Source organism: Salmo trutta, chromosome 36 (assembly GCF_901001165.1).
Source record: "Salmo trutta chromosome 36, fSalTru1.1, whole genome shotgun sequence".
In the NCBI taxonomy this organism is placed as follows: Eukaryota; Metazoa; Chordata; class Actinopteri; order Salmoniformes; family Salmonidae; genus Salmo; species Salmo trutta.
The window spans coordinates 9,038,207-9,060,294 of NC_042992.1; the positions used below are offsets into that span (position 1 = coordinate 9,038,207).

At 43.2% G+C, this 22,088-nt stretch overlaps 1 protein-coding gene and 1 long non-coding RNA gene across 3 annotated transcripts in view; both read right to left on the bottom strand.

Annotated features, from left to right (window-relative positions):
* Positions 1 to 22,088, bottom strand: part of LOC115175339 (F-box/LRR-repeat protein 2) — a 40,558-nt gene that overhangs the window by 8,995 nt on the left and 9,475 nt on the right. For both annotated transcript variants that reach the window (XM_029734548.1, XM_029734547.1), the window contains exons 2-3: positions 8,872 to 8,933; positions 4,761 to 4,815 (exon numbers count right to left, since the gene is read on the bottom strand). In XM_029734548.1, the coding sequence (XP_029590408.1) occupies positions 4,761 to 4,815; positions 8,872 to 8,933 (117 nt within the window). The remainder of the gene's footprint in view (positions 1 to 4,760; positions 4,816 to 8,871; positions 8,934 to 22,088) is intronic.
* LOC115175352 (uncharacterized) lies at positions 17,884 to 18,506 on the bottom strand. The gene is made up of 2 exons (XR_003872028.1): positions 18,088 to 18,506; positions 17,884 to 17,967 (listed from the first exon to the last, which is right to left on the bottom strand). It is a non-coding gene; the product is annotated as an uncharacterized LOC115175352 (long non-coding RNA).

Here is a 22,088-nt window from a genome sequence, read left to right on the forward strand (position 1 = left end):
CTAGTTAACCCCCAAGCCATAATACTGCTAACTAGTTAACCCCCAAGCCATAATACTACTAACTAGTTAACCCCCAAGCCATAACACTACTAACTAGTTCACCAAATAGCTATCTGTACTATATGTATTGTACTCTTTTGACTCATCACATATACTGCTGTTACTGTCTATTATCTATCCTTTACCCCTACCTACAGTATACTGCTGTTACTGTCTATTATCTATCCTTTACCCCTACCTACAGTATACTGCTGTTACTGTCTATTATCTATCCTTTACCCCTACCTACGTTACTGTCTATTATCTACCCTTTACCCCTACCTACAGTATACTGCCGTTACTGTCTATTATCTACCCTTTACCCCTACCTACAGTATACTGCCGTTACTGTCTATTATCTATCCTTTAACCCTACCTACAGTATACTGCTGTTACTGTCTATTATCTATCCTTTACCCCTACCTACAGTATACTGCTGTTACTGTCTATTATCTATCCTTTACCCCTACCTACAGTATACTGCTGTTACTGTCTATTATCTATCCTTTACCCCTACCTACAGTATACTGCTGTTACTGTCTATTATCTATCCTTTACCCCTACCTACAGTATACTGCTGTTACTGTCTATTATCTATCCTTTACCCCTACCTACAGTATACTGCTGTTACTGTCTATTATCTATCCTTTACCCCTACCTACAGTATACTGCTGTTACTGTCTATTATCTATCCTTTACCCCTACCTACAGTATACTGCTGTTACTGTCTATTATCTATCCTTTACCCCTACCTACAGTATACTGCTGTTACTGTCTATTATCTATCATTTACCCCTACCTACAGTATACTGCTGTTACTGTCTATTATCTATCCTTTACCCCTACCTACAGTATACTGCTGTTACTGTCTATTATCTATCCTTTACCCCTACCTACAGTATACTGCTGTTACTGTCTATTATCTATCCTTTTACCCCTACCTACAGTATACTGCTGTTACTGTCTATTATCTATCCTTTACCCCTACCTACAGTATACTGCTGTTACTGTCTATTATCTAGTCACTTTACCCCTACCTACAGTATACTGCTGTTACTGTCTATTATCTATCCTTTACCCCTACCTACAGTATACTGCTGTTACTGTCTATTATCTATCCTGTTGTCTAGTCACTTTATCCCTACCTACAGTATACTGCTGTTACCGTCTATTATCTATCCTTTACCCCTACCTACAGTATACTGCTGTTACTGTCTATTATCTATCCTTTACCCCTACCTACAGTATACTGCTGTTACTGTCTATTATCTATCCTTTACCCCTACCTACAGTATACTGCTGTTACTGTCTATTATCTATCCTTTACCCCTACCTACAGTATACTGCTGTTACTGTCTATTATCTACCCTTTACCCCTACCTACAGTATACTGCCGTTACTGTCTATTATCTACCCTTTACCCCTACCTACAGTATACTGCCGTTACTGTCTATTATCTATCCTTTAACCCTACCTACAGTATACTGCTGTTACTGTCTATTATCTATCCTTTACCCCTACCTACAGTATACTGCTGTTACTGTCTATTATCTATCCTTTACCCCTACCTACAGTATACTGCTGTTACTGTCTATTATCTATCCTTTACCCCTACCTACAGTATACTGCTGTTACTGTCTATTATCTATCCTTTACCCCTACCTACAGTATACTGCTGTTACTGTCTATTATCTATCCTTTACCCCTACCTACAGTATACTGCTGTTACTGTCTATTATCTACCCTTTACCCCTACCTACAGTATACTGCCGTTACTGTCTATTATCTACCCTTTACCCCTACCTACAGTATACTGCCGTTACTGTCTATTATCTATCCTTTAACCCTACCTACAGTATACTGCTGTTACTGTCTATTATCTATCCTTTACCCCTACCTACAGTATACTGCTGTTACTGTCTATTATCTATCCTTTACCCCTACCTACAGTATACTGCTGTTACTGTCTATTATCTATCCTTTACCCCTACCTACAGTATACTGCTGTTACTGTCTATTATCTATCCTTTACCCCTACCTACAGTATACTGCTGTTACTGTCTATTATCTATCCTTTACCCCTACCTACAGTATACTGCTGTTACTGTCTATTATCTATCCTTTACCCCTACCTACAGTATACTGCTGTTACTGTCTATTATCTATCATTTACCCCTACCTACAGTATACTGCTGTTACTGTCTATTATCTATCCTTTACCCCTACCTACAGTATACTGCTGTTACTGTCTATTATCTATCCTTTACCCCTACCTACAGTATACTGCTGTTACTGTCTATTATCTATCCTTTACCCCTACCTACAGTATACTGCTGTTACTGTCTATTATCTAGTCACTTTACCCCTACCTACAGTATACTGCTGTTACTGTCTATTATCTATCCTTTACCCCTACCTACAGTATACTGCTGTTACTGTCTATTATCTATCCTGTTGTCTAGTCACTTTATCCCTACCTACAGTATACTGCTGCTACTGTCTATTATCTATCCTTTACCCCTACCTACAGTATACTGCTGTTACTGTCTATTATCTATCCTTTACCCCTACCTACAGTATACTGCTGTTACTGTCTATTATCTATCCTTTACCCCTACCTACAGTATACTGCTGTTACTGTCTATTATCTAGTCACTTTACCCCTACCTACAGTATACTGCTGTTACTGTCTACTATCTATCCTTTACCCCTACCTACAGTATACTGCTGTTACTGTCTATCTATCCTTTACCCCTACCTACAGTATACTGCTGTTACTGTCTATTATCTATCCTTTACCCCTACCTACAGTATACTGCTGTTACTGTCTATTATCTATCCTTTACCCCTACCTACAGTATACTGCTGTTACTGTCTATTATATATCCTTTACCCCTACCTACAGTATACTGCTGTTACTGTCTATTATCTATCCTTTACCCCTACCTACAGTATACTGCTGTTACTGTCTATTATCTATCCTTTATCCCTACCTACAGTATACTGCTGTTACTGTCTATTATCTATCCTTTACCACTACCTACAGTATACTGCTGTTACTGTCTATTATCTATCCTTTACCCCTACCTACAGTATACTGCTGTTACTGTCTATTATCTATCCTTTACCCCTACCTACAGTATACTGCTGTTACTGTCTATTATCTATCCTTTACCCCTACCTACAGTATACTGCTGTTACTGTCTATTATCTATCCTTTACCCCTACCTACAGTATGCTGCTGTTACTGTCTATTATCTATCCTTTACCCCTACCTACAGTATGCTGCTGTTACTGTCTATTATCTATCCTTTACCCCTACCTACAGTATACTGCTGTTACTGTCTATTATCTATCCTTTACCCCTACCTACAGTATACTGCTGTTACTGTCTATTATCTATCCTTTACCCCTACCTACAGTATACTGCTGTTACTGTCTATTATCTATCCTTTACCCCTACCTACAGTATACTGCTGTTACTGTCTATTATCTATCCTTTACCCCTACCTACAGTATACTGCTGTTACTGTCTATTATCTATCCTTTACCCCTACCTACAGTATACTGCTGTTACTGTCTATTATCTATCCTTTACCCCTACCTACAGTATACTGCCGTTACTGTCTATTATCTATCCTTTACCACTACCTACAGTATACTGCTGTTACTGTCTATTATCTATCCTTTACCCCTACCTACAGTATACTGCCGTTACTGTCTATTATCTATCCTTTACCCCTACCTACAGTATACTGCTGTTACTGTCTATTATCTATCCTTTACCCCTACCTACAGTATACTGCTGTTACTGTCTATCTATCCTTTACCCCTACCTACAGTATACTGCTGTTACTGTCTATTATCTATCCTTTACCCCTACCTAAATTATACTGCTGTTACTGTCTATTATCTATCCTGTTGTCTAGTCACTTTACCCCTACCTACAGTATACTGCTGTTACTGTCTATTATCTATCCTTTACCCCTACCTACAGTATACTGCTGTTACTGTCTATTATCTATCCTTTACCCCTACCTACAGTATACTGCTGTTACTGTCTATTATCTATCCTTTACCCCTACCTACAGTATACTGCTGTTACTGTCTATTATCTATCCTTTACCCCTACCTACAGTATACTGCCGTTACTGTCTATTATCTATCCTTTACCCCTACCTACAGTATACTGCCGTTACTGTCTATTATCTATCCTTTACCCCTACCTACAGTATACTGCCGTTACTGTCTATTATCTATCCTTTACCCCTACCTACAGTATACTGCTGTTACTGTCTATTATCTATCCTTTACCCCTACCTACAGTATACTGCTGTTACTGTCTATTATCTATCCTTTACCCCTACCTACAGTATACTGCTGTTACTGTCTATTATCTATCCTTTACCCCTACCTACAGTATACTGCTGTTACTGTCTATTATCTATCCTGTTGCCTAGGTACTGGTACTCTGTGTGTATAACCAAGCTTTCAATACTCATTGTGTATTTATTCCTTGAATTATTATTTTTCTCTCTATTTTTCTCTCTGCGTTGTTGGAAAAGGCCATGAGTAAGCATTTAGTTAGTCTATACCTGTTGTTTACAAAGCATGTGACATAAGATTTGATTTCAGTAGGGCAAGTTGAGCACAATGTGGAACCTTGACAACTGACTGAAATCACATTGAGTAGTTATGATACCTGTAGGGGCGGGCCTTACCTTGGACACCTGGGAACACCTGCACAATGTGATCACATCCAGATTGGAGAAGATTCTGCAGAGAAAGAGCATTCAGTTAGCATGTAGATATTAGCCAACAGGGGTAAGCCAGTGGGTCAGGTATCACACACACAGTTCCTCCTATCAGACTGTAGTTATCCTTTAATCCCACCACCACACACACACACACTCCCCACCACACACACACACACACACACACACACACACACACACACACACACACACACACACACACACACTCAGGAAACTAGCACTTCCCATTATTTCCTCATGGACAGAGACAAATGCTGTGTGTGTGTGTGTGTGTGTGTGTGTGTGTGTGTGTGTGTGTGTGTGTGTGTGTGTGTGGTGGGGAGTGTGTGTGTGTGGGTGTGTGTGTGTGTGTGTGTGTGTGTGTGTGTGTGTGTGGTCATGTACACACACCTCATTGATCAGTGGAGCAGCTAACCAATCAGACGAGAGTTGATCGATCGTCTCTCGGACGACTGGCTGATAAGCGCGGCCGAGGCCATTGTACACTTTAATCACGCATACTTGGTACCATCCTGTTTGTGTGTTTTAGACAGTTCCTTCAGAAAGTATTCATACCCCTTGACTTATTCCACATTTCGTTGTATTACAGCCCGAATTAAAATGTATTAAAATAGACACACAATATCCCATAATGACAAAGTGGAAATATGGTTTAGAAAATTGTGCTGAAATGTATTGAAAATGAAATACAGAAATCTCGTTTAGATAAGTATTCACACTCTTTGGGAGCGATTACAGCTGTGAGTGTTTCTGTTGAGTGAATACATTAAATCCTCTATTCCCTCCATACTGGTCCACACAGTTCAACAACAACAACAACTGCTCCCCAGGCGCTGATGACGTCGATTAAGGCAGCCTCCATGAACCTCTCTGATTCAGAGAGGTTCAAATGAGGAAGACACATTTCAGTTGTACAACTGACTAGGTATCCCTCTTTTACCTTCCCTTTAACACAGTTACAGCTGACTAGGTATCCCTCTTTAACACAGTTACAGCTGACTAGGTATCCCCTTTAACACAGTTACAGCTGACTAGGTATCCCCTTTAACACAGTTACAGCTGACTAGGTATCCCCTTTAACACAGTTACAGCTGACTAGGTATCCCTCTTTACCTTCCCTTTAACACAGTTACAGCTGACTAGGTATCCCCTTTAACACAGTTACAGCTGACTAGGTATCCCTCTTTAACACAGTTACAGCTGACTAGGTATCCCTTTAACACAGTTACAGCTGACTAGGTATCCCCTTTAACACAGTTACAGCTGACTAGGTATCCCCTTTAACACAGTTACAGCTGACTAGGTATCCCCTTTAACACAGTTACAGCTGACTAGGTATCCCTCTTTAACACAGTTACAGCTGACTAGGTATCCCCTTTAACACAGTTACAGCTGACTAGGTATCCCTCTTTAACACAGTTACAGCGACTAGGTATCCCCTTTAACACAGTTACAGCTGACTAGGTATCCCCTTTAACACAGTTACAGCTGACTAGGTATCCCCTTTAACACAGTTACAGCTGACTAGGTATCCCTCTTTAACACAGTTACAGCTGACTAGGTATCCCTCTTTAACACAGTTACAGCTGACTAGGTATCCCTCTTTAACACAGTTACAGCTGACTAGGTATCCCTCTTTAACACAGTTACAGCTGACTAGGTATCCCTTTAACACAGTTACAGCTGACTAGGTATCCCTCTTTAACACAGTTACAGCTGACTAGGTATCCCTCTTTAACACAGTTACAGCTGACTAGGTATCCCTCTTTAACACAGTTACAGCTGACTAGGTATCCCTCTTTAACACAGTTACAGCTGACTAGGTATCCCTCTTTAACACAGTTACAGCTGACTAGGTATCCCTCTTTAACACAGTTACAGCTGACTAGGTATCCCTCTTTAACACAGTTACAGCTGACTAGGTATCCCTCTTTAACACAGTTACAGCTGACTAGGTATCCCCTTTAACACAGTTACAGCTGACTAGGTATCCCTCTTTAACACAGTTACAGCTGACTAGGTATCCCTCTTTAACACAGTTACAGCTGACTAGGTATCCCTCTTTAACACAGTTACAGCTGACTAGGTATCCCTCTTTAACACAGTTACAGCTGACTAGGTATCCCTCTTTAACACAGTTACAGCTGACTAGGTATCCCTTTAACACAGTTACAGCTGACTAGGTATCCCCTTTAACACAGTTACAGCTGACTAGGTATCCCCTTTAACACAGTTACAGCTGACTAGGTATCCCTCTTTAACACAGTTACAGCTGACTAGGTATCCCTTTAACACAGTTACAGCTGACTAGGTATCCCCTTTAACACAGTTACAGCTGACTAGGTATCCCCTTTAACACAGTTACAGCTGACTAGGTATCCCCTTTAACACAGTTACAGCTGACTAGGTATCCCCTTTAACACAGTTACAGCTGACTAGGTATCCCTCTTTACCTTCCCTTTAAAACAGTTAGAGTTTATTAGCTGTGATGGGAGAAAACTGAGGATGGATCAACAACATTGTAGTTACTCCACAATACTAACCTAAATGACAGAGTTAAAAGGAATCCTGTACAGAAACAAAATATTACAAAAACATGCGTCCTGTTTGCAAAAAAGACACTAAAGTAAAACTGAAAAAAATAATGGCAAAGAAATTAACTTTAAGTGCTGAATAAAAAGTGTTATGTTTGGGGAAACAATCACCGAGTATCGCTTTTCATATTTTCAAGCATGGTGGTGGCTGCACCATGTTATGGGTATGCTTTTTGATTGACTACCTCATCTCTGTACCCCACACATACAGATAATTGTCAGGTCCCTCAGTCGAGCAGTGAATTTCAAACACAGATTAGACCAGGGAGATTTTCCAACGCCTCGCAAAGGACACCTATTGGTAGATGGGTAAAAATAAATGAAAAAGTAGACATTGAATATCCCTTTGAGCATGGTGAAGTTATTAATTACACTTTGTATGGTGTATCAATATACCCAGTCACTACAAAGATACAGGTGTCCTTCCTAACTCAGTTGCCGGAGAGGAAGGGATTTCACCATGAGGCCAATGGCAGGTCGCCTTGCGGTTCAGAGTGTTGGGCCAGTAACCGAAAGGTCGTTGGTTTAAAATCACCGAGCTGACTAGGTGGAAAAATCTGCCGTTCTGCTATTGAGCAAGGCATTTAACATTTACGTCATTTAGCAGACGCTCCTATCCAGAGAGATTTAAATGTAAACATAAAACGTGGAAAACCTCCCTGGTCTGTTTGAAATTCACTGCTCGACTGAGGGACCTTAGAGATAATGTTGTATGTGTGGGGTACAGAGATGAGGTAGTCATTCAACAATCCTGTTCAACACTATTCCATGCAAATTATTAAGCACATTTTTACTCTTAACTTATTTTGGCATGCCATAACAAAACAGGTTAAACACTTATTGACTCAAGCCATTTCAGCTTTTAATGAATTCATTTGTAAAAACTTAATTCCACTTGGACATTTTGGGGTGTTGTGTGTAGGTCAGTGACACATCATCTCTATTTAATCCACACAACAATATGTGGACTAAGTCTAGTAGTGGGAATACTTTCTGAAGGCTCTGTATGTGTTGTTTGTACTATAAATAGCCTCTGTTGGAAATTCCGCAGTGCTCAGCTCCAGCTGTGTGAACTTCAGACAGACAGAACCCACCTATATACACACCATTATACCAGTGTGTGTGTGTGTGTGTGTGTGTGTGTGTGTGTGTGTGTGTGTGTGTGTGTGTGTATTAGAGACCGTGATCTCAGATGAGTAGGGTTACACACAGCCACTGTAGGTCACATAGCTAGTAGGACATACATTTTAAAGGTGAAACACACACACACACACACACACACACACACACACACACCTAACCACTCCAGGTTAACAGTCTGCTAAGTGAGGGCAGCCGTGTCCTTTTGTAATAAGTTACCCTCCCACTTTAAGCCCTGGGGCGAGCACTCAGGTGTGTGTGTGTGTGTGTGTGTGTGTGTGTGTGTGTGTGTGTGTGTGTGTGTGTGTGTGTGTGTGTATAACCTGAGCAGCAGCTCCTTGGGAAGCTTCTTGTTAATGGGAGCTTCATCACTGGAGGAAAACACCTGGAGAGAGAATCCACATCAGAGACACCGTCACCATGGTAACAAGCACCCAATAGAACTCACACACACAGGCCTGCACACACCCCCCCACACACACACACACACACACACACACACACACACACACAGGCATGCACACACACACAGGCATGCACACACACACATACACACACACACACACATACACACACACACAGGCCTACACACACAGGCATGCACACACACACACACACACACAGGCCTGCACACACAGAGGCATGCACACACACACACACACAGGCCTGCACACACAGAGGCCTGCACACACACACACACACACAGGCCTGCACACACAGAGGCCTGCACACACACACACACACACACACACACACACACAGACGAGAGATATAGAGAGTCCGCTGAGACACCAAAGATTGATTTAGGAATGTTAAGAGTTACAGCTACATAAACAGCCCCTAGCAACACAATAGAACACAGTTACCGAGAGAGACTGGGAACGAGAGAGAGAGGAAGAAATAGGGAAGGAAAGGTAACGAGAGGGAGTATCCTAATTTACTGGTGAAGACTCAGAAGAGAGGAACATTATAGATTTGATTGGGATCCCCATTACATTAGCCGACTGCAGTGGTGACAGCAAGTCTTCCTGGGGTCCACCACATAATGAAAAAGAAGTTACAGACAAAAATACTTTAGAATTGACATCATTTTAAAAACATTGACAGACATTACAACTAGGCCAGATAGGGGAGAGGCGTTGTGTTGAGGTTTTTTTATTTGTTGTTGTTTTTAAAACAAATTTAGCTGTTTGAGTAATTTGAGAAGGAATGGATTTTCATGTGATCATTGCTTTGTATAATAACGTGCATTGCCTTGAATTCGTTCTGGATTTGGGGACTGTGAAGAGACCCCTGGTGGGGTATGTATGGGTGTGTGAAGAGACCCCTGGTGGCATGTCTGGTGGGGTATGTATGGGTGTGTGAAGAGACCCCTGGTGGCATGTCTGGTGGGGTATGTATGGGTGTCAGTTATATGTAAGTTGATTATACAGACAATTTTCAAAATTTCAACAATAATATTTCTAACAAAAACAAGAATTTATGCAGTTAATCTCAGGTCAACCCTCAACCAGGAAAGACCGGCATGTTGATGTTAGTTCTGTACGTGCAGTTAAGGACAAGCTGCTCTCTTTGCTGCACTTGCCCATATCCTCTAACCTAGTCCATTTTACCAGACAGTAATCAAGATGAGACAAGACCAGAGCCTGGATAACTAGTAGTCGATTTGTGTCAAAAACACAGAACATATTTTTATTAAACTGACCCGTCCCCCATCTTCACAACAACTTAGTCAATACGACTTGACCATGATAGCTGACTATATCATGTTATACCTGGGAGTTTAGCTTCCTGAACTTGTTGAATGGTCACACCCTTGGTCACACCCACAACTCCAGTTGAGGTTTATGTCATAGAGAATGTTTTCAACCAATCACAATGCTTTTAGTTGTTGATGTATTTAAGACCAGTCTATTATTAAATCACCCATTCTGATACTGACTGTAACTCCTTGTTTAGAATGTCAGTGATGTCACTGGCTTTGGGTGCTGACATGTAGAGTGTGGAATCATCTGCATACATAGTCACTCTAGCTTTGTGTAAGACCAGTGGCAAATCATTTGCAAAAATAGAGAAGAGTAATGGCCCAAGGCAACTGCCCTGAGGGACACCGCACTGTACATATCCGATGTCAGAGAAGCTTCCACTGAAGAACACTCTCTTGGTTCTATTGGTTGAATAGGCCTAACTCTCCAACCAGGTGATGGCAGGTGCTGTAAAGTCATAGCAAGTGAGTGTCTTTAATAACAATGTATGATCAATAACATTAAAAGGCTGCACTGAAATCTGACAATACAGCTCCAACTACGGGGCCCTCCAACTACGGCGCCCTCCAACTACGGCGCCCTTCAAAAAAAAAAAAAAAAAAAAACAACTTAGCTGTTTATCCTCCTGGTCTTTCATTCAAAATATTCACAAAAATCTAACCTTTAACTGAAGTAAAATTATTGCAAAAAATAAATGTGAGTTTTTTTTTACTCTGAAACATGTGCCAGAATTGCCACCCCTAGAAATTCGGATGAGTAAAATCTAACTGAAGTATATTCCCATTCATATTTGACGTTTAAGTTCACATGAGTGATTAGGAACACTTACGTCTTAAGCCATGACTTCCTGTTTCACTGGGGTATAAATACGAGGTGACACACAAGCCAAGTTCCCATAGTCATCCATTACTATGGGACAGACCCAAGAATACACTAATGCTGTCCGACAAAAAAGTTGTTGAGCTGCACATATCAGGAAATGGCTATAAGAAAATAGCTCAATGGTTGAAAATGCCCATTTCCACCATCAGGGCAATAATGAAGAAGTTTAAAGCAACTGGAGATGTTCACAATGGGCTTGGAAGAGAACGTGTGTCCGTATAGATCCCACGCACACCGAGGAGGATGGTTCTCCAAGGATCACGCTGGAGAACCGCAGATGTTGGGGGTCAGAAAGTCTCCAACTACATAACCACAAGTTGTTTGGGATGGTTGCCATAAAAAAAAAAGCCTTTATCAAAACAACAAACTCAAGCGCCTACAGTTTGACAAACGTTACTGGAACTTACAATGGGACCGGGTTCTATGGTCAGATGAGACCAAAAGAGAGGTGGGTTTGGCGTAGACAGAAAGATATCCATGCAGAGAAGTACCTCATCCCCACGTATCGTGGTGGATCTTTGATGATGTGGGGCTGGTTTTTCATCCAAAGGCCCTGGACAACTTGTTAGGATTACATGGCATCATGGACTCCATCACGTACCAGCAGATATTAAATCAAAACCTGACTGCATCTGCTAGGAAGCCTAAACTGGGCCGTGGTTGGATCTTCCAGCAGGACAATGATCCAAAGAACACCTCAAAATCAACACACAAATGGTTCACTGACCACAGAATCAAGGTTTTGCCATGGCCGTCACAGTCCCTTGGCCTAAACCCCACAGAAGAGCTAAAGAGGAAAGCTTGTGGACCTGGGAATCTGAAGGATCTGGAGAGATTCTGTATGGAGGAATGATCTCAGATCCCTGTGTTCTTTAACCTCATTACGCATTATAGGAGAAGACTCAGAGACTCTGTTATCTCAGCAAAGGGAGGTTGCACAAAGTATTGAATGAAGGAGTGTCAATAACAGTGGCACACATACTTGAGAAATATTTGTTTTATGATAAGAATTTATTTTTTCTTTCAATTATTTTACTTTAATTAAAAAGGTTAGATTTTTGTGAATATTTTTGAATGAATGACCAAGAGGATAAATCATTTTTAAAAATTCAGAACCCATTTTGCTTATGTTTACGAAGGGTGCCAATATTAGTGGAGGGCACTGTATGTGTTATTAGCCATTTCTTTTAACCAATCATCAGTCATCTGAGTCAGAGCAGTACTAGTTGAGTGTCCTTCTCTATATGCATGCTGAAAGTCAGTAGTTAACCTGTTCTCTGAAAAATACCATTGTATTTGGTCAAACACATTTCTCTCCATCAGTTTACTAAGCACAGGCAGCAAACTGATTGGTCGGGTTGTTAGAGCCAGCAAAGGGTGCTTTACTGTTGTTAGGCAGTGGAATTATTTTAGCTTCCTCCCACGCCTGTGGACAGACACAGACACACACACACACACACCTTTAGGCTTTGGTTAACGACATGGCAAATAGGGGTAGCAATACAGTCTGCTACCCTTCTCAATAGTTTCCCATCAAGGTTGTCTATACCTGGTGGCAATACAGTCTGCTACCCTTCTCAATAGTTTCCCATCAAGGTTGTCTATACCTGGTGGTAATACAGTCTGCTACCATTCTCAATAGTTTACCATCAAGGTTGTCTATACCTGGTGGTAATACAGTCTGCTACCATTCTCAATAGTTTACCATCAAGGTTGTCTATACCTGGTGGCAATACAGTCTGCTACCCTTCTCAATAGTTTCCCATCAAGGTTGTCTATACCTGGTGGTAATACAGTCTGCTACCATTCTCAATAGTTTACCATCAAGGTTGTCTATACCTGGTGGTAATACAGTCTGCTACCATTCTCAATAGTTTACCATCAAGGTTGTCTATACCTGGTGGTAATACAGTCTGCTACCATTCTCAATAGTTTACCATCAAGGTTGTCTATACCTGGTGGTAATACAGTCTGCTACCATTCTCAATAGTTTACCATCTAGGTTGTCTATATGGTAATACAGTCTGCTACCATTCTCAATAGTTTCCCATCTAGGTTGTCTATACCTGGTGGCTCATCATTAGTGACGAACAGCAGTTTTTCCTCCTCTCCCACACTAACTTGACCAAATTCAAAACAGCAATCTTTCCCTTTCATTATTTGATATTTTATTTAAAAAATATGATTCAATGTTCAATGTTATCATTTCTGAGTTTTTCCACTTTATTAGTGAAAGTCATTGAAATGATTGGAAATATCAAAAAGGTTTTGTTATAAATTACGCAACAATTTCAATGAACGATGGAGATGAATTGGGTTTTCTGCTCATGATATCATTTAAGATACTCAAGTATTTTTCCATTGTGTTCTTTTTGTTAAGTTTAAGTCACAAAATGACTCAAGTTACAGTATGTCGACCAATCATCTTAGCAGCCTGACCTGTTGGCCATCTCTTTTGCATCATTTCTTTGAGTTTATTTTTACAGGGACAGTGCACATTAATCAACGTTTCAGTAAAAGTGCCGGTTTTAGCCAGCTGGCTAATTTTTAACAGCAGTTCCTGGGCAGGTTATTAAAAACTATTACAATACAGACAATCAAGGAGCAGTGAACGCATGCAGAGAAACATAGGACAAGCAAGACATAGCATGCAGACAGAGAAACACGTAGCATGCAGACAGAGAAACACGTAGCATGCAGACAGAGAAACACGTAGCATGCAGACAGAGAAACACGTAGCATGCAGACAGAGAAACACGTAGCATGCAGACAGAGAAACACGTAGCATGCAGACAGAGAAACACGTAGCATGCAGACAGAGAAACACGTAGCATGCAGACAGAGAAACACGTAGCATGCAGACAGAGAAACACGTAGCATGCAGACAGAGAAACACGTAGCATGCAGACAGAGAAACCCGTAGCATGCAGACAGAGAAACCCGTAGCATGCAGACAGAGAAACACGTAGCATGCAGACAGAGAAACACGTAGCATGCAGACAGAGAAACACGTAGCATGCAGACAGAGAAACACGTAGCATGCAGACAGAGAAACACGTAGCATGCAGACAGAGAAACACGTAGCATGCAGACAGAGAAATAGCACCAAAAAGCAACAAAACAAAATAGATAAAAGACCCATAACATTTTTCTATGAATCATTAATCCAGAGGGCTCTAACAGTTCATTTATTAACAGGTGCTTTCTTGTCAACAATTAGCAGGAATATTTCTACAAATACTTCCAGTGCTGCATCTGGATTCACTTCCTCATACACGTCAGACCAACACACATTTAAAAAAAATCTTCAACAAGAGTCCTGAGAAAACATTTAGTATGATCTCTTATGAATTCATTTAGGACCAACATTTGGCACTTTGGTTTTCCTTGTTATTGCCACAATGTTCTGGTCACTAACTACAGCCAATGGGAACTGATATTGCTGAGCAAAGCTCTGCAGCATTAGTGAAGATATGATCAATACAAGTGGATGTCACAGATCCAACACTATTGGTTTGCTCTCTAGTTGGCTGAGTGATAACCTGGGTTATATTACAGGCATTAGTCACAGTTAGAAGATTCCTGTTGAGAGAACAGCTAGTTGCTAACCAGCCAATGTTCAGGTCATTCAGAAAATAGACCTCCGTTAACATCACACACACTATCAAGCATTTCACACACATTATCTAGATACTGACTGTTAGCACTTGGTGACCTATAGCAGCACCCCAAAAGATTAGGCTTTATATGACCACAACACTTCAAAAACACATTTTGTCATGAGATCCTCTCGAAGCATTACAGAGATACACACACCTCCCCCATAGGCATTCCTGTCTCTTCTGTAGACGTTATAGCCTTGTATTGCTACTGCTGTATCAAAGAAATGATCTAAGTGAGTCTCAGAAATGTCTAATATATGAATGTTATATGACGTTAGCAAGGTATTGATTTCATTAACCTTATTTCTAAGGCTATATAAATGTATATGAGCTATTCGTAGTCCTTTCCTGGGTAGCTGATCGGAGACAGACATCACATGGAAAAGAGCAAACAAAACAAAACAAATAAACATTCAGCAGTCGATCTAATAATCAGTTGGTGTGTGTGTGTGTGTGTGTGTGTGTGTGTGTGTGCTGCAGGGTTGAAGCTACTAACCTACAGGCTTGGCTCTCTCATCCCTTCCAGGCTTCTGGGAGGGAGGGTGGACAATGAGCCTGTCATAGCAGATGAAAGCAATGTCCACACGTGTTCCGGCAGCTCTCATGACTGGGATCAGTTCTTTCCTCTTCTGGCTCACAGCTTCAGGATAGTCCTAGTTGAGGAAGATGTACTATATGTTCTTCTCAAGTACTTGGCTCGGTTCAGAACAGCTACCTTGTCCTTTAACCTTAGGAACTTGACCACTATCGGCCTGGGCCTGTCACCTGGGCCGGTGGTGGGTTCTCCAGGCCTGTGGGTGGGCCTGTGGTGGGTTCTCCAGTCCTGTGGGTGGGCCTGTGGTGGGTTCTCCGGGCCTGGCCTGTGGTGGGCCTGTGGTGGGTTCTCCAGGCCTGTGGTGGGTTCTCCAGGCCTGTGGCGGGCCTGTGGTGGGTTCTCCAGGCCTGTGGTGGGTTCTCCAGGCCTGTGGTGGGTTCTCCAGGCCTGTGGTGGGTTCTCCAGGCCTGTGGTGGGCCTGTGGTGGGGTCTCCAGGCCTGTGGTGGGTTCTCCAGGCCTGTGGCAGGCCTGTGGTGGGTTCTCCAGGCCTGTGGTGGGCCTGTGGTGGGTTCTCCAGGCCTGTGGTGGGCCTGGGCTCCACCTCAATCTGCCTTTGATCCATCTTCAGTTTCTCCAAAATAATTTCTATTTTTTTTTCTTCAGACTCCGTCCAGGTCTCTCCACAACTATGTTGTTCTGTCTTGATTGTCCCTCAAGATAACAATGACGGAGAAATCTGATTATAATGGATTCACCTGCAGAACTGATGTCCTCCCTCAAAAACGTACTGATTTCTGTCAACTTCCTGTTTTAATTAAACTCATCGAGCTAACCCTGAGAGAACTGCAAACTGTTCTTCAGGTCTTGGACTTCTCTGGTCAGATCGTCCATTCTTTTATTAGTCGACTCCACCAGTATTTGGACACAACACTTGAAGTTTTTTTCTTGTTGTTGTAACAACAGTTTGTAGAACTCTTAATGTTCTTTTAAAAGAATCCTTCACCTGTGAGCGGAGCAGAGCGGGAGCGGAGCATGCCCAATTTACCTGGAGCATGCCCAATTTACCTGGACCGGGTTTCCCCAAAGGCTGGAGTGTCGGCCTTCTCACCCCCTCCAATTTTGCTCAAGTACCGTTCACCTCACGAGCTTAGGGCATGCCCGCCCCAGCATGCATTTGTAGGCTACTTGTGTGCTGCTATAACCCCTTGCTTTAGCTACGGTCATGGAGTTGGCTAAGTATTTTCCTAAAGAAACTGATAAAAGACACAGGTGCAAAATCAAGGTGACTTAAAGATGAGGACCAAGAGCAAGAGAGGGAGTGCGGTGATGTAGTGTCCACAACTAAAGAGTCATTGTGGAATCTGAAAAGACACGTATCCTGAAAGCATTGTGGTGTACTACGTGCACATGCTAACAAAGGAAAAAGGTAGGTAACTAGCTAAGTGTGTCAAGGTAGCAAAGTATTTATAAGCCAAAAATGAAATGTGTTAATTTTCGTTCTATCAATGATTGTGCCCCAATAGGCCTGACATATACCTCTTTCAAGGAGCTTTTGGTTTTGATAGGGTTATTTTGATAGGGTTATTTTGATAGGGTTATTTTGCCAGGGCTCTCTAACCCAATTCCTGGAGAGCTAAAGTCCTGTAGGTTCACTACAACCCTAATGTAGCGCACCTGATTCTAGTAATTAGCTGGTTGATAAGCTGAATCAGGTTAGTTACAACTGAGGCTGGAGTTAAAACCTACAGGAGGGTCTCTCTCCAGGAACAGGGTTGGAGTTAAAACCTACAGGAGGGTATCTCTCCAGGAACAGGGTTGGAGTATAAACCTACAGGAGGGTATCTCTCCAGGAACAGGGTTGGAGTATAAACCTACAGGAGGGTCTCTCTCCAGGAACAGGGTTGGAGTTAAAACCTACAGGAGGGTCTCTCTCCAGGAACAGGGTTGGAGTTAAAACCTACAGGAGGGTATCTCTCCAGGAACAGGGTTGGAGTTAAAACCTACAGGAGGGCATCTCTCCAGGAACAGGGTTGGAGACCCCTGATTAAGGTTGACTTACAGACAAAAAAAAGCATTTACTTGCCTGATCTAGCCCTGTTTATTATTAATATTAGAATAATTGAAAAGGCCATGATATTTCATGTTTTGTGAAACTCATATGACAATTAAATTAATTTCAATGTATTATTGCGTCCATTTTGGGCTATATTAAAAGTAGGCTACATGTCTTTAGGCCTATATCCTTGACTTTATATGTCTAGGCTTATTTTGGTGCTAATTTATGGTGATTTGCCTAATTATCATTAGGCTATTTAAGCTTTAATTTGTATTTATAGAGAACGAGATACACCCACCTTACTATAGTAACGAGACACAGCAGCAACAAACTTTGCAGGAGAAAGACACATTTCAAGATTACTTTTCTGCATGTAAAATCCCGGCAGTGTCTCGGAAGAGAGGCAATTGGATGAGGCTTTTTTTAAATATTATTTTTTATAGCTTACTAACCCCTAACTAAAAGGGAGAACGGGAAGGAATGTGGTACTTTGCAGCTCAACAAGGCTACACACCACCTTGCTATAGTACGGTCAGAGACATCCTCATACCCCATGGAAGCCAAGGCTACACACCACCTTGCTATAGTACGGTCAGAGACATCCTCATACCCCATGGAAGCCAAGGCTACACACCACCTTGCTATAGTACGGTCAGAGACATCCTCATACCCCATGGAAGCCAAGGCTACACACCACCTTGCTATAGTACGGTCAGAGACATCCTCATACCCCATGGAAGCCAAGGCTACACACCACCTTGCTATAGTACGGTCAGAGACATCCTCATACCCCATGGAAGCCAAGGCTACACACCACCTTGCTATAGTACGGTCAGAGACATCCTCATACCCCATGGAAGCCAAGGCTACACACCACCTTGCTATAGTACGGTCAGAGACATCCTCATACCCCATGGAAGCCAAGGCTACACACCACCTTGCTATAGTACGGTCAGAGACATCCTCATACCCCATGGAAGCCAAGGCTACACACCACCTTGCTATAGTACGGTCAGAGACATCCTCATACCCCATGGAAGCCAAGGCTACACACCACCTTGCAATAGTACGGTCAGAGACATCCTCATACCCCATGGAAGCCAAGGCTACACACCACCTTGCTATAGTACGGTCAGAGACATCCTCATACCCCATGGAAGCCAAGGCTACACACCACCTTGCTATAGTACGGTCAGAGACATCCTCATACCCCATGGAAGCCAAGGCTACACACCACCTTGCTATAGTACGGTCAGAGACATCCTCATACCCCATGGAAGCCAAGGCTACACACCACCTTGCTATAGTACGGTCAGAGACATCCTCATACCCCATGGAAGCCAAGGCTACACACCACCTTGCTATAGTACGGTCAGAGACATCCTCATACCCCATGGAAGCCAAGGCTACACACCACCTTGCTATAGTACGGTCAGAGACATCCTCATACCCCATGGAAGCCAAGGCTACACACCACCTTGCTATAGTACGGTCAGAGACATCCTCATACCCCATGGAAGCCAAGGCTACACACCACCTTGCTATAGTACGGTCAGAGACATCCTCATACCCCATGGAAGCCAAGGCTACACACCACCTTGCTATAGTACGGTCAGAGACATCCTCATACCCCATGGAAGCCAAGGCTACACACCACCTTGCTATAGTACGGTCAGAGACATCCTCATACCCCATGGAAGCCAAGGCTACACACCACCTTGCTATAGTACGGTCAGAGACATCCTCATACCCCATGGAAGCCAAGGCTACACACCACCTTGCTATAGTACGGTCAGAGACATCCTCATACCCCATGGAAGCCAAGGCTACACACCACCTTGCTATAGTACGGTCAGAGACATCCTCATACCCCATGGAAGCCAAGGCTACACACCACCTTGCTATAGTACGGTCAGAGACATCCTCATACCCCATGGAAGCCAAGGCTACACACCACCTTGCTATAGTACGGTCAGAGACATCCTCATACCCCATGGAAGCCAAGGCTACACACCACCTTGCTATAGTACGGTCAGAGACATCCTCATACCCCATGGAAGCCAAGGCTACACACCACCTTGCTATAGTACGGTCAGAGACATCCTCATACCCCATGGAAGCCAAGGCTACACACCACCTTGCTATAGTACGGTCAGAGACATCCTCATACCCCATGGAAGCCAAGGCTACACACCACCTTGCTATAGTACGGTCAGAGACATCCTCATACCCCATGGAAGCCAAGGCTACACACCACCTTGCTATAGTACGGTCAGAGACATCCTCATACCCCATGGAAGCCAAGGCTACACACCACCTTGCTATAGTACGGTCAGAGACATCCTCATACCCCATGGAAGCCAAGGCTACACACCACCTTGCTATAGTACGGTCAGAGACATCCTCATACCCCATGGAAGCCAAGGCTACACACCACCTTGCTATAGTACGGTCAGAGACATCCTCATACCCCATGGAAGCCAAGGCTACACACCACCTTGCTATAGTACGGTCAGAGACATCCTCATACCCCATGGAAGCCAAGGCTACACACCACCTTGCTATAGTACGGTCAGAGACATCCTCATACCCCATGGAAGCCAAGGCTACACACCACCTTGCTATAGTACGGTCAGAGACATCCTCATACCCCATGGAAGCCAAGGCTACACACCACCTTGCTATAGTACGGTCAGAGACATCCTCATACCCCATGGAAGCCAAGGCTACACACCACCTTGCTATAGTACGGTCAGAGACATCCTCATACCCCATGGAAGCCAAGGCTACACACCACCTTGCTATAGTACGGTCAGAGACATCCTCATACCCCATGGAAGCCAAGGCTACACACCACCTTGCTATAGTACGGTCCAATACATCCTCATGCCCCATCATGCCCCATGGAAGCCAAGGCTACACACCACCTTACTATAGAACGGTCAGAGACATCCTCATACCCCATCATGCCCCATGGAAGCCAAGCTGAGAGACCTATTGCAACTAGCTGATGGTTTCATTGTGCCAACTGACATTTGGACCAGTAGAAGGGGACTCAGTTTAAATGTCACCACCGATAAATCCACTATAATTGAGAATTTCAATAAGCATTTCTCTACGGCTGGCCAAGCTTTCCACCTGGCTACCCCTACTGCAGTCAACAGCACTGCACCCCCCACAGCTACTTGCCCAAGCCTTCCCCATTTCTCCTTCTCCCAAATTCAGTCAGCTGATGTTCTGAAAGAGCTGCAAAATCTGGATCCCTACAAATCAGCCGGGCTAGACAATCTGGATCCTTTCTTTCTAAAACTATCTGCCGAAATTGTTGCAACCCCTATTACTAGCCTGTTCAACCTCTCTTTCGTGTCATCTGAGATTCCCAAAGATTAGAAAGCAGCTGCGGTCATGCCCCTCTTCAAAGGAGGGGACACTCTTGACCCAAACTGCTACAGACCTATATCTATCTTACTCTGCCTTTCTAAAGTCTTCGAAAGCCAAGTCAACAAACAGATTACAGACCATTTCGAATCCCACCGCACCTTCTCCGCTATGCAATCTGGTTTCAGAGCTGGTCATGGGTGCACCTCAGCCATGCTCAAGGTCCTAAACGATATCTTAACCGCCATCGATAAGAAATAATACTGTGCTCCCGTATTCATTGACCTGGCCAAGGCTTTCGACTCTGTCAATCACCACATCCTCATCGGCAGACTCAATAGCCTTGGTTTCTCAAATGATTGCCTCGCCTGGTTCACCAACTACTTCTCTGATAGAGTTCAGTGTGTCAAATTGGAGGGCCTGATGTCCGGGCCTCTGGCAGTCTCTATGGGGGTGCCACAGGGTTCAATTCTTGGGCCGACTCTTTTCTCTGTATACATCAATGATGTCGCTCTTGCTGCTGGTGAGTCTCTGATCCACCTCTACGCAGACGACACCATTCTGTATACTTCTGGCTCTTCTTTGGACACTGTGTTAACTACCCTCCAGACAAGCTTCAATGCCATACAACTCTCCTTCCGTGGCCTCCAACTGCTCTTAAACACAAATAAAACTAAATGCATGCTCTTCAACCGATCGCTGCCTGCACCTGCCCGCCCGTCCAGCATCACTACTCTGGACGGTTCTGACTTAGAATATGTGGACAACTACAAATACCTAGGTGTCTGGTTAGACTGTAAACTCTCCTTCCAGACTCACATCAAACATCTCCAATCCAAAGTTAAATCTAGAAATGGCTTCCTATTTCGCAACAAAGCATCCTTCACTCATGCTGCCAAACATACCCTCGTAAAACTGACCATCCTACCGATCCTCGACTTCGGCGATGTCATTTACAAAATAGCCTCCAATACCCTACTCAATAAATTGTATGCAGTCTATCACAGTGCCATCCGTTTTGTCACCAACGCTCCATATACTACCCACCACTGCGACCTGTACGCTCTCGTTGGCTGGCCCTCGCTTCATACTCGTCGACAAACCCACTGGCTCCAGGTCATCTACAAGACCCTGCTAGGTAAAGTTCCCCCTTATCTCAGCTCGCTGGTCACCATAGCAGCACCCACCTGTAGCACGCGCTCCAGCAGGTATATCTCTCTGGTCACCCCCAAAGCCAATTCCTCCTTCGGCCGCCAAACC